General features: G+C 40.9%; 1 protein-coding gene across 7 annotated transcripts in view; it reads left to right on the forward strand.

Annotated features, from left to right (window-relative positions):
* CCDC171 (coiled-coil domain containing 171) overlaps positions 1-17,796 on the forward strand; it is a 304,004-nt gene that overhangs the window by 60,082 nt on the left and 226,126 nt on the right. For all 7 annotated transcript variants that reach the window (XM_084777633.1, XM_084777635.1, XM_084777632.1 and 4 more), the window contains one exon: positions 6,686-6,824. In XM_084777633.1, the coding sequence (XP_084633759.1) occupies positions 6,686-6,824 (139 nt within the window). The remainder of the gene's footprint in view (positions 1-6,685; positions 6,825-17,796) is intronic.

The following is a 17,796-nucleotide window of genomic DNA, read 5'->3' on the forward strand; positions in this document are numbered from 1 at the left end:
TAAAATATTCTTTAAATCTAAAACTTGCAGGAGAAGCTTTTCAATGATTTTGGATTATAGAGTTTTCAAATATAGTTCAGTCTTCATTAGTTATGGTAATTGATTATTGGACAATAGTAGGGAAAAGATTGTGCTAAGCCTCAGATCCAGTCTACATTTAAATATCATTGAAAATGACTGTAAAGGTACGATATCAAATGGGATGCAGATATATTTTATTTCCTTGCGTTCAAGATTCAGGAGCTTCTTTATTTTTCTAAATTTATTTCTGAATAAAAACAAGTATGATTTAATGGCACCATTATTTACATTCTTGCTAAAATATAGCCTGAAGAGATGGTTATTTGTTTTTTAAAAGGCTGTTATTTGCAAATTGTTAGCTGGACTTAAAAAAAATGTGACTCCAATAAGAAAGCATGCTAGCTCCCAGCTCCCTTCTCCGCTCCCTTTCTAGCCTTCTGTTTTCTACGTCCCAGCTCCTCTGAGGATTCAGACACAGGCGCTCCCTAACCTGCGCTGTTTCTTTCCTTACATATTTCTTCTCGGTTGTAGCTCGGTTATATCAGAGTCCTAACGGAAGGTCATTACTCCTCATTTTAGTCATCCTAGGATTTATCCTTATTTCAGGTGTATGGGCGTTTTGCCTGTGTGTGTGTGTGTGTGTGTGTGTGTGTGTGTGTGTGTGTGTCTGCACTATGTGCACACGGTGCCCACAGAGGCCAGAAGTATCAGCTCTTCTGGAGCTAGAGTGACGGTGGTTGATAGCTACCGTGCTGGGAAACGAACCCAGGTCCTCTGCAGGAGCAGCAAGTGCTCCTAACTGCTGAGCCATCTGTCCAGCACCAATCCTAGGTTTTTAATTTTAAAGATGGCACCAATGATGCATAAGTTTAATTTTGTATTTGTTGAATTTTAGTCATTTCTGGTTAAAATATTGATTTGTATCAAGTTATCACCAATACATAGTTTAAAGAGTGAATAGTACTGCCAAGATCATGAGAACAGCAGCTTGATGCCTTCGTCCCTGACTTCCGCCTCCTTGCATGTTCCGCCATTGCTCAGTGTTTTACTGCTGTTTACCTTGATGTTAACTTTATGTTTTATTTTTAAAGAGATTGTATTTTATTGTGAAAAGATTTTATTTTCAATTGTGTGTGTATGAGAGGAGGAGGGTGGTGGCAGTTGGTGGGGGTGGGGTGAGAAGGGGTGTGCATGTGGGTGGGGGCCGGAAGATGGTGTTGGCGCCCCAGGAGCTGCAGCTACAGGCGGTGAGGAGATACCCAGCATGGGTGCTGGGAATGAAACTAGTTTTCTTGCAAGTACTCTTAATTGCTGAACCATGTCTCCAGCCCCCAACTTTAGAGTGGTGCACGCCTTTAATCCCAGCACTCGGGAGGCAGAGGCAGGCGGATCACTGTGAGTTCAAGGGCAGCCTGGTCTACCAAGTAAGTTGAGGATAGCCAAGGCTACACACAGAGAATCTCTGTCTCAAAAAAACTCTAAACAAACAAACAAACAAACAAACTCCGATGCATGTTCTTCCATGCTGTTGTTTGTACCTTTAGTTATTTTGCGGTACCCTCTAGTGAGTGAGCTCCACTGTCTGCTTCTCTCACACAACATTTGCTTGCTCCTTCCTGCCTCTTATTCTCCCAGAGTGATGCTCTTGACTTCAACACACTCTTTTTCCTACATCATTTTTTTTTTTTGGTAACTTGACTTTAGTTTTCTTTACAGCAATCTTATTGTATGTTTTGTTTTTTATTGTTGCCGCATGCTTTGCTCATGTTTGTTCCTGATGTCTAGACTACTACTTGGTTAATAAAGCAGCAAAGAGAGAGGGCGAAAGCTGCTGAATCAACAAATGAGGGAGAAGGTCATCCTTACCTCACGCATGGGATTAGCTTGTGACTAAACAACTCTTAACACATACAGCAAGTTGGTTTGTTTAACCAATCATGGAAGATATTCCTTGATTTTTATTTTAGTTTATTATTTGAGAAAAAGTCTTTTAGTAGCTTTGTTTGGTCTGGAACTTGCTATAAATATATATATATATATAAATCAGCTTGGGCTTGAACTAACAGAGATCCACCAGTCTCTGCCTCCCAAGTGCTGGGAATAAAGGCATGTGCCATTGTGTTTACTGTTCTTAATTTAACTTAATGTTTGTAGTTTTTATTTGTGTGTATCCGTGTCTGCGTGAGTGTATGCCATGCGAATGTGGATGGCTGTGAAGGCTGGAGGAGGCTGTCAGGGACATACAGATGGCTATGAGCTGCCCGATGTCAGGTCCTCCGTGAGAGCAGCAAGCACTCTTCACGCCGAGCCGTATCTCTAGCCTCCAGGTTGTCCTAAAGTCTAACAGACCCGGAATTCTGTCCTACTGTGTTTTTTCCCTGAGGTGTCCCTCTGGGGCCTTTCTGTTTTCTCCATCTGGCTTTTCAGATTTCCTGTGTGTACTCATCTGAGGACCTGTCTTTAACACCCTCCTTGGAATTCCTGTGGCTTCTCTCCCATTGCGAGCCCCTCAGCGTATGATTTGCTGCCTTGTAAAGTAGCTTCTTGGAGAAATTATATTTCAGGGGGGTTCTCAGGCACATTTTGAAAATGGCGTTTGGTCTTCACCTCATTTTCAAAGGCCAGTTGGCTATTTAGTCAGTTCAAGTGCCGGACAAGTGGGATGTCATTTGGTTCTTGATTTTTTGTTCCTCTGGAAACTGACAGCATCTGCAGCTGAAACCAGAGACAAAAGGTCTTTTACTTTATGATATGCCTTTCTAGAGACTTACTTTGTGATGCATGATGAAATAATAATAATAATATGTATGACTTCTGTGCTCTATAGACTCTCCTCTTGATCCAGTATCCAGAAATCTCCAGATGCTAGGCAGGCAGTGGGTTGTTTCAGTCTGGAAGTTTGACCATTTATATTTTGGACTCTTGGATTTACTTTTTGATTTAAATATCGTTTCATTTTTGTTTAATTTTATTATTATTTCAAAAGGTTTATTTATTTTACATACAGTGTTCTGCCTGCATGTGTGCCTGCCAACCAGAAGAGGGCACCAGATCCCATTGTAGATGGTTGTGAGCCACTATGTGGTTGCTGGGAATTGAACTCAGGACCTCTGGAAGAGCAGCCAGTATTCTTAACCTCTGAGCCATCTCTCCAGCCTTTATTATTATTTTTCAAGTTTAAATTTAAATTTTATTTTACATTGCAGTTTCCCTTCCCTCCTCTCCTCACAGTCCCTTATACCCTTCCCCTCTTTCCATCCATTTCTCCTCCTTTGTCTTGAGAAAAAGGCCATCCTCAATGGATAGTAACCAGCCATGGCATATCAAGTTACAGTCAGGTGGTGGTGGCGCAGGCCTTTAATCCCAGCACTCGGGAGGCAGAGGCAGGTGGGTCCCTGTGAGTTCGAGGCCAGCCTGGTCTACAAAGTGAGTCCAGGACAGTCAAGGCTACAGAGAGAAACCCTGTCTCAAAAACAAAAACAAAAACAAAACCCAAAGACATAACAACAAAAAAATCAAGTTACAGTAAGACTAGGCACCTCCTCTTTATTAAGAGTAGACAAGGCAACCCAGTAAGGGGAAAGAGTCCCAAAGGCAGACAACAGTGTCAGAGACAGCTACTGCTCCCACTGCTAGGAGTCTCACAGGAAGATCAAGCTACATAACTGTAGCATGTATGAGGAGGGTCTAGGTCCATTCCATTCAGGCTCCCTGGTTGGCAGTTCAGTCTCTGTGACCCCCCCTAGACCCAGGCTAGGTGCTTCTGTAGGTTTTCTTGTGGTGTCCTTGACCCCTCTGGCTCCTACAATCTTCCTTCCTCCTCTTCAACAGGATTCCCCAAGCAAAGCCTAGTGTTCGGCTGCGGGTCTCTGCATCTGTTTCCATGCGTTGCTGGGTGAGGCCACTCTGATGGCAGTTGGGCTAGGCGCCAACCTATAGTGCATACAGAGCACAGCACAATATCAATAGGGATCATTTCATTGACTTTTTCCCCGTTCGTGTTTGGTTCTATCTTAGGTCTCTGGGCTATCTAGCCTCTGTTCTTGGCCCTCCAGGCAGTGTCAGCACTGGTCTCCAGCTGGCCTAGTCATTGGTTGGCTGTTGCCACCATTTCTGCCCCACATTTACTCCAGCAAATGTTGTAGGCAGGACAAATTGTAGGTCGAAGGTTTTGTGGGTGGGTTGGTGTCCTGCTCCCTCCACCGGAAGTCTTGCCTGGCAACATGAGATGGCTGGTTCAGGATCCATATCCCCCATCACTGGGAGCCTTAGCTATGGTCAGCCTCATCGATCCCTGAGAGTTTCCACGCACTAGGTTCCTAGCTTTTCCCAGAGATGCCCCCACCTCCATTCTAGTCGCCTCCCCCTCATCCTCCCTACATCTGACCTCTCTTGTTTCCATCCCAACCTTCCACCCTGGTCCAGCTCCTCTCCCCCTGCAGTGGCTTTCCTGTTTCCTCTTCTCAGTGTGACTCACCTGCTTCCCCCTCACATACCTGATTCATTTTCATTGTTTTGTTTTACTTCCCAGGAGATTTACATGCTATAAGTGTAGCAAATAGATCTCCTATACACGTTTATTAGATTTAGCTATGTTATGTTGGAATATCTTTGGTTCAAAAGACAATATGCAACACGTGTTTGCATTGGCCCTGGAGGAAAAAATGTCTATTTGGAGTATGGGCAAGAGTCATAAAAAATTAGCTTATTTTTCCTTTAGCCTGAGTGCACTGCTGATTTTGTCATAGAGTCACCCTAATCCCCCATGTTACTGCTTAAAACAGAAGAGATGGGTCTACTGCTGTTACTAGGAAGACCTCGGGCTAAAACCGTGACACTAATTGAATGAATGTTATTCATATGCATGTGAATTTTTAAAGTGTAACACTTATGAACTGTCTTTTGTTATATGTACACGTGAGCATATACAAAGCTGCGTGTGGCAACTCTCCCCCATAATCGCAGGATTTGGGAGGCTAAAGAGGATCACTGTGAGTGTGAGCCAGAGTAGTAGATTACAGAAGGAGTACCAGGCCAAAAGGAGCTACATGGGGAAACTCTTTCTAAGGAACCAAATGAATGTAAATACAGTTTAATATGGGCCTGAACATTTAAATAGTAAAGAATTATTTTTTTCTGTAAAGAAATTTCTGTGCCCTTGTTGGAACACAGTCCATTAATAGAGTCCTGTGAGGAGAAACAAGACAAGAGTCCTGTGACCTCAGTTACTTCAAAAATCAGAACGGTTCCTGGAATGTGTTTTTGCGCTCCTCCCGGGTGCAGCGGATAGGAGTGGTTCACTTTGTTATCCATGTGGCTCTATGGGAAGACGCGTGCTGGCCACGTGCAGCTGTCCTTGTGATTGTGTATTTTACTCAGGCGATTCTTAACCCTCAGAGTGTAAGTTGCCTGATGCTCTGAAGGAAGGTGGCTATTGCAGCAGACTTTCCCCACGTACACACCACCCACTAGAGCAGTAGACATGCCCTCAAAGTGAAGGAACTACATTTTGAGTTTCTCCTTTTTGGATTTGCTATACACCAGGTCAGTTCAATTTGCAGGAATACAAACATTTGCTTCATTTCTGTTGTATGTCAATAACTTTATCGCTAATTTTGAGATAATTTTCTTGGGGGCTCAGAGGATGGCTTAGTCACTTAGAGCTCATGCTCTGGAAGTATGAGAAGCTGAGTCTGAATCCCTGTCACCATGCATGAAGTCAGGGATAGCCAGCCAGGCAAGAACGATGAGCTTCCGGGTCAGTGTGAGACTGTCTCTAGGAGGCCGCTGCGAGCTCACAGGTGTGTTCAGTTGCATACTCATGAGCATGCAACACATGGGCTAGAGTGCTCATGCATACACATACACACACACATGCATACACACACACATGCACACACATGCATAAACACACCACACATATGCACACATGTGCTCACACACATTCACATACATGTACACACATGCACACACACCCATGATCAATCTTGAGGCAGCTTCTGAGTTGACTGAATTAAGATGGGTAGACTTTGTTTATAAAAATAATGGCAAGGGCTGGAGAGATGGCTCAGAGGTTAAGAGCACTAACTGCTTTTCCAAAGGTCCTGAGTTCAATTCCCAGCAACCACATGGTGGCTCACCACCATCTATAATGAGATCTGGTGCCCTCCTCTGGTGCGCAGGTGTTACGTGCAGGAACAACACTGTATACATAATAAATAAATACATCTTTAAAAAAAAAAAAAAAAAGCCGGGCGTTGTGGCGCGCGCCTTTAATCCCAGCACTCGGGAGGCAGAGGCAGGTGGATTGCTGTAAGTTCGAGGCCAGCCTGGTCTACAAAGTGAGTCCAGGATGGCCAAGGCTACATAAAGAAACCCTGTCTCGAAAAACCAAAAAAAAAAAAAAAAAAAAAAAATAATGGCAAGACCCTATCAATACTATTCCAGGTTCTTTTGCTCACTACCGTGGACACAGTACAGATAGATACCTCCTGTTAAAGAAGTAGAATTCTCTTAAAGCCGCTCATTCAGGGTGCATAAACCTTTTAATTTGAGAAAAGGAAAAGTGAGCATTAAAAAGACTTTTGGCATGTAGACATAGAACATCACCTACTTGTGTGAAAGAGAAGCACATCTGAAAAACCTGACATTTTTAACTTTTCAGATTAGAAAGAGAATATTTCTCCAAAAACAAGAAACTAAATGAAGAGATCGAAGAACAGAAGAAAGTAATTTTAGATCTTTCAAAGAGACTCCAATATAATGAAAAAAGTTGCAGTGAGCTACAGGAGGAACTTGTAATGGTAAGGATAAAGATAAAAACCCTATGGCAATGACTTTATTGGGCCATATTTGATGTGTAGCAAGTTTATCCCCTGCCGTGTATCATGAGATAATAGTATGAAAGTAATTTTAGTGACACTGTTAGAAATTTCAAACTGGAAGTACTTGTACTGACAACATCAAATATATACATAATAAAAACTCCCTAACTTGGAACAGTTGGGAAAAAACCAACTGAATTAATATCAATTCTGAATTTAGAATATTTTAAATGTGTTCAAGTGTTATTATTTCTCTCTCTTTTTTTTTTTTTGCTTGAAGTGCATAGACTGATTATACTTGAATGGAGGATAATTGGGATTTATAATCAACAGATCTGATAATTTTAGCGACATCATTTCTAATAATTTGTACATTTATATTACATTATATAAACATCTAATCAAATTGATTATTGTAAGCTAGTTACTACATAATTTATTTCTAAGACATTGATATGTTCCTGTGAACTGCCCTTTGTCTCCCTGATGGGTTAGAATGTGTCCTGTCATGTAACCCAGGGCTCTTGTGTCCTGTCATGTAACCCAGGGCTCTTGTGTCCTGTCATGTAACCCAGGGCTCTTGTGTCCTGTCATGTAACCCAGGGCTCTTGTGTCCTGTCATGTAACCCAGGGCTCTTCGTTTAGCCTTTCTAGCCCGTTTCCTTTCATCTGTTAGAAATTTCCTGGCTCTGTAACATGTCTGTTCGTAATTTTTACTTTTCAGTTTATACTTTTGTATTCATGATGACCACAGTGCTCTTTGTTGTCCATTAACAAATGCTTGTATCTCTGTAAGGTTTGCTGGGAAGCACAGTGGGGAAGAAGGCTGTACATCCCTAAGCCTTGTTTCACCATACACACGTCTCAGGGGCCACCCTTCCAGCTATGCCCCTCTGCTCTTAGAGATTTTATATTGAGGAGAAAGAATATTATTTTTGCTTTTCAAAAATATAGAGAAAAGATTATATTAAGAATTAGTGGCTGGGGTGGAAAGATGGCTCAGAAGTTAAGAGTACTGACTGCTTTTCAAGAGGTCCTGAGTTCAATTCCCAGCAACCACATGATGGCTCATAACCATCTGTGAGATCCAGTGTCTTCTGGCATACAGGCACACATGCAGGTAGAACACTGTGTACATGATAAATAAATATATCTAAAACAAACAAACAAACAAACAAACAAACAAACAAACCCCAAATTAGTGGCCAAGTCAATGAATGCTTCAAAGAATAAGGGTAATTATACAATTAAAACTTTTCAGTATTTAAAAAATATTTTTGAGATTTTAAAAAACATTTTGTGTATGTAGGAGCTGTGGTCTGAATGTAAGATTACGTGCTACATTCGTGCAAGTGTCTAAGGAGTACAGAAGAGGGTGTTGGAGCCCCGGGACTGCAGCTACAGAGAGTTGTGAGCCATTATGTGGGTGCTGGGAAGTGACCTGAGGACCTCTAGAAGAACAGTCTGTGTTCTTAACCTCTGAGCCATCTCTCCGGGTCCTCTTCAGTATTTTCAAATGTTGCAACATTATATATAGCCCCTAAGATGGTTGGTATGCTCAGATTCCGGAGATAATCCTGCTTGTCTTGTGGATCATTTGTCACCGAATGTGGGATTTGGAAAGTTAAGACCTTCCTAGTTAGTGTGCTCCAGAGTCACTGCAATGGGAAGCAACGTTCTGTTTCCCCCACAGTTTGTATTTAGACTCCTGCATTCTCGGCAAGCACTCAACCACTGAGCTGTGGGGTTTTGTTTTTGTTTTTTGTTGTTTGTTTTTTTGCGTGTCTTAGTTCTTAACTCTTAGTTCAAAAGGCTTGAATTGGTAGAGAAACATGCCTGAGGGTGGCTGAGCTGATTGCTGAGTTTGGTCTGCTTGTTACTAAACGTTCTCAGTAATTTGGAAAGTGGGCCAGATGTAAGAGTACAGAGTTCAGATGTTATTACTGATGTAAGTTGCTCAGATTCTTCTGGTTCTGTCCTGGAGCTTTAATAAGTAGACTAAAAAAAGCAAGACTAAGTTAATTTACCACAGTTGATGGGTGTTTTGTGATCAGAAAGTGTACTTGGTTGCAAAATATTTTTTTAATTTTAATTTGACATTTGCATGTTAATGGATAGTCTGAGGCAAGTTGTAGCACACCGGTAACCTTTGTTTGGTTGGCGGTCTTCCTATTAAACACAACTGTTTTGGTAAGGGTGCTGAAAAGTGTAGACTAGTTGTTCCTTTAAAGCTTGATAGGTCACTAAACGCAGTTGCAGAACTTGTGAGATGTTAAAAAAAAGTTACTGGGTTACAACCTAAGCAATACGCAGTTTATGTGGTTCACACTAATAATGTTTTCTATTCCTCGGTCTCCCAAATTCTTTGTATCTTATTGTTATTTTAAAGTTAGTACAGTTTCTGTCTATGTTATTTTTTCTATTGCTGTAATTAAATACCAACAAATGTGACTTAAGGGAGAAAATGTTTATTTTGACTCACAGTCAAAATAGTTCCAGCTAAAGTCCTTGCTGATGAGGGAGTCCCTCAGCAGCAGGACTTGAGGGCGTTGGTGACAGCTCATCTGCAGAGTGATGACTGCCTGGGCTGAGCAGGATCCAGCCCAGGAAATGGCGCATCGCAGGTGAACCTTATCCCTCATAGTCATGCCCAGAGGTTCGTCTTATCATGGTGACAGTGAGAGTAACCATCATAGTTTCATTTTGGCATTTTCATACACATTTATCATTTTGCCTTTTTTTTTTAATATGTCTTAAATCTCTTTGCTTTTTTCCTTTCCCATTACCTTTCTCTTTCAACTTTAGTTTTTGTTGTTGTTTGTTTCTGGAGTCCTGAGGCTTCAAATCGTGGCCTTTGTGTGTTAGGCAAGTGCTGTACCACTGAGTTTATGTCTGCAGCCCCAATACTTTTTGTGTTTTCTGCTTCTTTTTAAAATTTCCCTTTATTTATTATGGCTGTATGTGTGAGTGTGGTGGAGGTCAGAGGACAGCTTTAGGAAGTCGCTTCTCCCCTTCTACTGTGGGTTCTGGGCATCAAACTCAGAGTGTCAGGTCATGGCAGCAGCTGCTTTTACCCACTGAGCCATTCGGCAGATCCTGTTTAAAAGTATTGTTCTGTATTTCCTTACCTGACTGCATTAGGAAACTTAAATATCATTTGCTGAAAAATTATTGAACGAAAATACTATTTCTTAGGAGTATAATTTTTATTCTACAAAGTTAATAATTTATTGTACTTCCTAGATTTTATTGTCATATTCTTTTGATTTTCTTATTCTTCCATCATTGCCTTCAGTAAATCTTATACTTTGATAATAAAAAGACAGGAAGCTGAAAACTAGTGGATTTTTATATTATTTATTTGTTTTTCTTAATATAGTTCATTTTCATAGTTTAACACACACACACACACACACACACACACACACACACACACACACACACACACAATTCACCAGAATGACTCTCACTCTCACCCTTTCATATTTCCTTCCATTACCATCAACCCCACTCTCCCTACAAGGTCCTTTTCACATCTTTTGTTCAGTTTTGTGACCCACTCCGTTTAACCAGGGCTGTCCACATGAGCGTGAGTGTGGAACTATCCTTTGGAACAGTGGGCGCAGCAGTAGCTACACAACTGAAAGACAGTTACTGTCTCACTCTTCCAGCATTTCTAAGTAGCTAATACTTCCCCATGGAGGCACAGGGCTCCAGGAGCCCCTCCTCCATCTATGACTGACAGTTGACAGGCATAGTCAAGATTTAGCAGTCCAGGTGCAGGCAACTGCCCTTCCTGTACGTCCATGGTTGCCATGGCCATGTCATGCCTAGAGGACAGCATTTCAAAGCTCTCCTGTCTGTCATCCAGCTTTTGTTTTCTTTCTGCCCCCCCACCCCCCTTCTACAGCGTTCTCTGAGCTGTGGAATGGGGGAGGTAAATGTCCAAGGGTTGGACACTCAGAGGTCACGTATTCTTAGCATTTTCACCAAACTCCATTCACATCCATCCACTGCAAAAAGAAGCAGTGATCATGGACAAGAACAGCACACAGCTATTTAGAAGGTGCTTTGACATCCTATCAATTTAATAAAACGACAATGGTCACTTTCCCTTAGGACCTATGACCTTCCCAGATAAGAATTTTTGACCAGGTTTTGGAAGCAGACATGAAGTCTCTCCTCTTGTATTGGCCCTCAAATCCAGTCACAGGACACTTGGTTACCTCTTGTCCCAGTTGGTTTTAACTGTTAGCCTGACACAGCCTAGTTGCCCCTGAGAGGGGGGTATCAGGAGAAGAGTGCCCAGCTTGGCCTGTGGGCCTATCTGTAGGGGTTGTCCTGATTGTTAATTGATGTAGACCCTGTCTGCTGTGGGTGACACTGCTCCCTGGGAAGGTGCTCCTGGGATGTAAGAAAGCTACGTAGGGATGAGCAAGCTGGCCAGTAAGCAGCAGTCCTTCATGGTTTCTGCTTAAGTGCCTGCCCCAGCTCCCCTCAGTGATGTACAGCACCCTGGAATCTGGAATAAGCCCTCTCCTCTCCTCTCCTGCTTTTGGTCAGAGTGTTTTAATCACAGCCGTGGAGATGAAACTAGAACAGTCCCACAAGTCAAGCCTATTGTGCCGGTGGGCACATCTTGCTGATATTCTAGCACTCAAGCTCTCCAGCTGGGTAAAGCTGTTGATGAGCATTCTCCCCTGTAGCCTGGGTTGCACTTTCTGGCACCATGTACAACAGCCAGCAGGGAGAGAGCTTCCAGTTTGGTTCCATATTGATCATGCTGTGTCCTGCAACCAATGTGCATGGTGTCTTCAGCATTAGGGCGTTTCCATCTAGTTCTGTGAGCAACCAAGCGTAGTCGGCCTGTACTGTTCTTAGGGCATCAGACCTTCCTGACCAATCCCACACCTGCCGCTGGGATTTTACACTCATGGCTTCTGGGATTGGTGGTATCCATCCATGTAGGGTACCTATACTTTTGTTTTCTTTCTTATTATGGTATAAAGTTATTTAAGTATTTTTTTTTACATATTCTTTTATTGATTTTGTTCTCCACAGATGAAGGCCAGGTAGTGGGTGACCCTGGCAATATTGGTGACTGTGTTTTGATTGACTGTGCCTTCAGTAAGGTAGAAGGGCAGCCAAGGATGATGCCTGGCATCAACCTCGGGCTTCCACATGTATAGATGCCACACCTTCACAGGTGCATGCGCACACCCCCCCAAAACAGGAAAAGAAAAGAGAAGTAAAAAGTATCAGATTAAAAGTTTAAAGCCACAAAATAAAAATTTTATAGTGTTGTATCTTAAAACTCTGGGTGATGCTTTGAATTAATACTTTCTTATGAAGAGCAGTTGACTCATAAGGAAACCTTTACCTCTTTCTTTTTCAGCTTATTAGCTGGAACAAAATTGTTTTCATGGTCTTATGTAATCTTTCTGAAAAATTTAAAATCATAGGTATTGGTATTTTTATAGGGCATAAATAGACAACATAAACTACTCATGGCTAGTCTTGTCCTCATGCTAACAGCGCATTTCTAGTTTTGGTAGTTCCTGCTCAGGACCGTTATTCAAGTCTTGCTCTTAATTTTCCCTGCTGCATTGGAAGAGAAAAATTACAGCCACATTCCTCATTAGTTTTCTGGTGAAGCCATGATGCTATTCATAAGATAGAAAGACTTCTGGAAGTCTTGAGACAAGAGTAACACTGTGTAACCTGGCACAGCATAGACTAAGACTTTGAGCTGAAGGAGAATTTAGAGATAAGCTAGCCAAGGCTATGCAAAGTGTTGGTAAAGCACCCACAAAGCATTGCTTTTCTGTTTCAAGACAGGTACTGTAGATATAGAACATATTTTTGGAAAAGTCTGAACTGGGTAAATGCCCAAACTTTTCCCCCTCAGGGCATCACTATGTAGTTCTGGCTGGCCTCAAACTTACAATTGCGAAGTGACTATGTAGATCAGGCTGGCCTCAAACTCACAGCGCTCTATCTGCCTGCCTCTCAAGTGCTGGGATCAAAGGTGTGCATCCCATACCCAGCCCTTTTTTTGGAAGTGTTTAAAACCCAGGTGATTTCTTTTTCTTCAAGACAGGGTTTCTCTGTGTAGCCTTGGCTGTCCTGGAGCTCATTCTGTAGACCAGGCTGGCCTTGAACTCAGAGATCCGCCTGCCTCCCAACGCTGGGATTACAGGCATCTGCTACCACCACCTGGCTTTCTTTTTTTTTCCAGGTGAGTTTAATTACACTGAAAGTCTTATTCATTGTCTGGCTAATAAGTTATTGGTATTTGGTTCTTAATGTTACAGAATTGAGTTTCAATATAGGACACTTTTTGTTTTATGTTTTTTCGAGACAGGGTCTCTCTGTGTAGCCTTGGCTGTCCTGGACTCACTTTGTAGACCAGGCTGGCCTCAAACTCACAGTGATCCACCTACCTCTGCCTCTGGAGTGCTGGGATTAAAGGTGTGCGCCACCACGCCTGGCCCCAACAAAGGACACTTAAAGAGCGAAGAAAATTAGTTTTATATTCACATGATCATAAGACATGAATATTGGGAGAATTTACCTTTAAAATACATTGATTTAGAGGATGGAGAGACAGCTGTTAGGTGTCTGCCACTCTTTCATAGGACCCACATTGGGTGGCTCACACTTCCCAGTAATTCCAACTCTAATGGCTCCTATGCCCTCTGCTGGGCTCGCATATGTATGCTAAAAAAAAAAAAGCTTTACATTTTTAAATTAAAAAATGTAGCTTTTGGTTTTAAAATCTGTGAATTGAGCAATCAGTTAAACTGTATTTCTAGTTTAACCTGCTTAACAATTTTGCTCATTAAAACCAGCCCAAAGTGCAGTAGCTGCAGCGGGTCTGGCAGACAAAGCTGAGTTTTGTTTGCTACTCTCTTCTTTTGAAACAGGGGAATTTTCATTTTCAAATTGCTATTATTATGACTTGCCTTGTGTTTTCTTCAATGAAATTTCCTTAAGTCCATCATTTCTTGAGATTTGTTTTCCTGCCACTCAGTAATCTTTAGTTCAAGCTCTAGGAGAGACCATATATTGAAAAGGGAATTCTAGTTCTCACGAGGTTTTGCTGAAAAGAATGTTTTATTCTCTGAAGAACTTATGATTGAAAAGTCATGTGAACACCGTCTGTGCTTTGGGGACTTAGCTTACTGCATAATAACAATGATGGCTCTCACTAGATAGAATGTTAGAAGTGCGTTTTGATTCTTTTGCTTGGGTAAAGTCAGTGTTCTTTGATAATATTTTTGCTTCAAATGTTCTATTGGATTTTGTCTAAAGCGTTTAAAAATTTTGTTGGACATCTTCAATACTGATGGATCAACAAATATTTTATTCTAAAAATTTGATAAAAAAATTATTAGTTGCTATTGTTCACAAAGAATAATAATATTAATGGCATTAGTACTGGTTTAGCTCATGTAAATATCGCTCTTTTTTTTTTTTTTGCTTCATTTCATTCATTCATTAATTTATTTTACATCCCAATTGCACCTTCCCTTCTCCCCCTGCCTTTCTCCTCTGAGGCAGGAGGCCTGCTGCCGTGGCGTATCAAGTTGAGGTAGAACTAGGCACATCTTCTCTTATCGAGGCTAGACAAGGCAGCCCAGGTAGGGGAAAGGGATCCAAAGCCAGGGTACAGAGTCAGAGGCAGCCCCTGCTCCTGCTGTTAGGGGACCCACATGAGAACCCAGCTGCACATCTGTGACATATGTGTAGGGGCCTAGGTCTGTCTCATACAAACTCTTTGGTTGGTGGTTCAGAGTGTATGAGCCCCCATGGGCCAGATTAGTTAATTCTGTAGGTTTTCTTGTGGTGTCCTTGACCTCTGGCTCCTTCAATCCTTTGTTTCCCTCTTCCACAAGATTCTTTGAGCTGTACCTAATGTTTGGCTGTGGGTTTCTGCATCTGTTTCTATCAACTGTTAGGTGAATCCTCCCAGAGGACAGCTATGCTAGGCTCCTGTCTGTAGTATGGCAGAGTGTCATTAATAGTGTCAAGGGTGGGTGCTCTCTCATGGCATGGGTCTCAAGTTTGGCCAGTCATTGGTTGGTTATTCCCTCAATTTCTGTTCCATCTTTATCCATGCACATCTTGTAGGCAGGACAAATTTTGTATGGAAGGTTTTGTGGATGGGCTGTTGTTCCCATCCCTCCATTGGAAGTGTTGTATGGTTGCTGGAGGTGGCTACTTCAAAGGTCATATCCCATGTTTCTAGGAGTTTTAGCTAGAGTCATCCTCATAGATTCCTTGGAGTTTCCTTTGTCATAGGTTTCTGGCTCATCCCAGAGCTGCCTCCATACTGATTTCATTTCTCTTTCCCAGTTCTCTCTTTCTCAGTCCCCTCCTCTCTTTTTGGGAGCACCATCTTCCAAGTGTTCCTTGAAGCCTTCTCTCTGTCTCTTCCAAATTGTCACCTTTTCTCTCTCTTTCCATCTTCTCCAAACCCCCACTTTCTATACCCTTTCAGTCCTCAGAATTAAACTAACTGCAGCTGGCAAAGACCATACCCCACACAGGGCAATTATCAATTGTGATCAAACTAAAGCCCAAACTAAAATCTAACACTTGGGATTAAAACAAAAACATGTTTATGTAACATAACAAAGTTTTTTTTTTAAGAAACCAAAACTTACATTACAGATCTATTTGCATTTTTCTATATGCAGACATTCAGTTAGACCAGCTACAAATGTTGAAGATAGTTTCTTTTTCCCATTATATAGTTTTGGCTTCTTTGTCAAAAATCAAGTGTCTGTAGGTATGTCAGGTTATTTCTGGGTCTTAGATTCAATTCCATTGATTGACATGTCTGTTTTTTTTTTTTTTCTGAGACAAGGTTTCTCTGTGTAGCCTTGGCTGTCCTGGACTTGCTTTGTAGACCAGGCTGGCCTCGAACTCACAGCAATCCACCTGCCTCTGCCTCCCAAGTGCTGGGATTAAAGGCGTGCACCACCACGCCCAGCCGATATGTCTGTTTTTATAACAATACCATGTGGTTTTTTATTACTATTGTTCTGTAGTACTGCTTGGAGTCAGGGATGGAGATACCACCGGAAATTCTTTTATTGTGTATGATTGTTTTAGCTATCTCATTTTTTTTATATGAAGTTGAGAATTGTTCTTTCAAGGTCTCCAAAGAATTGTGTTGGAATTTTTATGGGAATTGCATTGAGTCTGTAGATTGCTTTTGGTAAGATGACCATTTTTAGTGTGTTGATCCTGCTGATCCATAAGCATGGGAGATCTTTCCATCTTCTTATATTTTCTTTCTTAAGAGAAATGAAATTCTTGTTATACAGGTCTTTCATTTGCTTGGTTAGATTCACGCAAAGATACTTTATATTATTTGTGGCTATTGTAAAGGATGTTGTTTCCTTAATTGCTTTGTCATTTATATACAAGAGGGCTACTGAGTTTTTGGAGTTAATTTTGTATCCAGCCACTTTGCTGAAGGTGTTTATCAGTTGTAGAAGTTTTCTGGTAGAATTTTTTGAGTCACTTATATATACTATCATATCATCTGTGAATAGTGATACTTTTACTTCTTCCTTTCCAATTTGTGTCCTCTTGATCTCATTTATCTGTCTTATTTCTCTAACTATGACTTCAAGTACTATATTGAAGAGATCTGGAGAGAGTGGGCAGCCTTGTCTTGTTTCTAATATCAGTGGGATTGTTTTAAGTTTCTCTCCATTTAATTTGATGTTGGTTATTGGATTGCTGTATACTGCCTTTATTATGTTTAGGTATGTGCATTGTATTCCTGATCTCTGTAAGACTTTTAACATGAAAGGGTGTTGGGATTTTGTCAAATGCTTTTTCAGCATTGAAGGAGATGATCATGTGTTTTTTTCCCAGTTTTAAAAAATATGGTGTATTACATTTATGGATTTTTGTACATTGAACCATCCCTGCCTCCCTGGGATGAAGCCTACTTGATCATGGTGGATGATAATTGTAATGTGTTCTTGGATTCAGTTTGCTAGTATTTTATTGAGTATTTTTTGTGCCAATGTGCTTAAGGGAAATTGGTCTGAAATTTTCTTTCTTGGTTGGGTCTTTTTTGTGGTTTAGCTATCAGGGTGACAGGGGCTTTATAGAATGAATTTGGCAATGTTCCTTCTGCTTCTATTTTGTGAAATAGTTTGAGAAGTTTTGGGATTAGCTCTTGTTTGAGAGTCTGGTAGAATTCTTCACTGAAACCATCTAGACCTGGGTTTAGCCCTGGGCTATTGTTGGTTTTTTTTTGTTTTGTTTTTTTGTTTGTTTGTTTTATTTTTTATTTTTTTGGTTGGGAGACTTTTAATGATTGCTTCTATTTTTTTAGTGATTATAGGACTATTTAACTTGTTTACCTGATCTTGATTTAACTTTGATAAATATATCAAGAAAATTGTCCATTTCATTTACATTTTCTAATTTCATGGAACATAGGCTTTTGAAGTAAGACCTAATGATTCTTTGGATTTTCTCAATGTCTGTTGTTCTGTCCCCCTTTTAATTTCTGGTTTTGTTGATTTGGATATTATCTTTCTACCTTTTAGTTAGTTTTGTTAAGGGTTTGTCTCTCTTGTTGATTTTTCTCAAAGAACCAGCTCTTGGTTTCATTGATTCTTTGTATTGTTCTCTTTGTTTCTAATTTATTGGTTTCAGCCCTGAGTTGATTATATCCTGTCATCTACTCCTCTTGGGTGTGTTTCCTTCTCTCTTTTTAGAGCTTTCAGGTGTGTTGTTAAGTTGCTAATATGAGATCTCTCCAATTTCTTTTTTTTAATTGTTAGTTTTTTTTATTGGAAAACAAATATACAACTTGCAATAGATTTGATGCAAATTGTGCCATAAGTAGATTTTCTTTAAGTAGCTGAACAAAGTTTAAAAAGCAAGCAATGAGCTGGGCGTAGTGGTGCACGCCTTT

This window comes from Acomys minous, assembly GCF_964271855.1.
Source record: "Acomys minous genome assembly, chromosome: 1".
NCBI classification, from domain to species: domain Eukaryota; kingdom Metazoa; phylum Chordata; class Mammalia; order Rodentia; family Muridae; genus Acomys; species Acomys minous.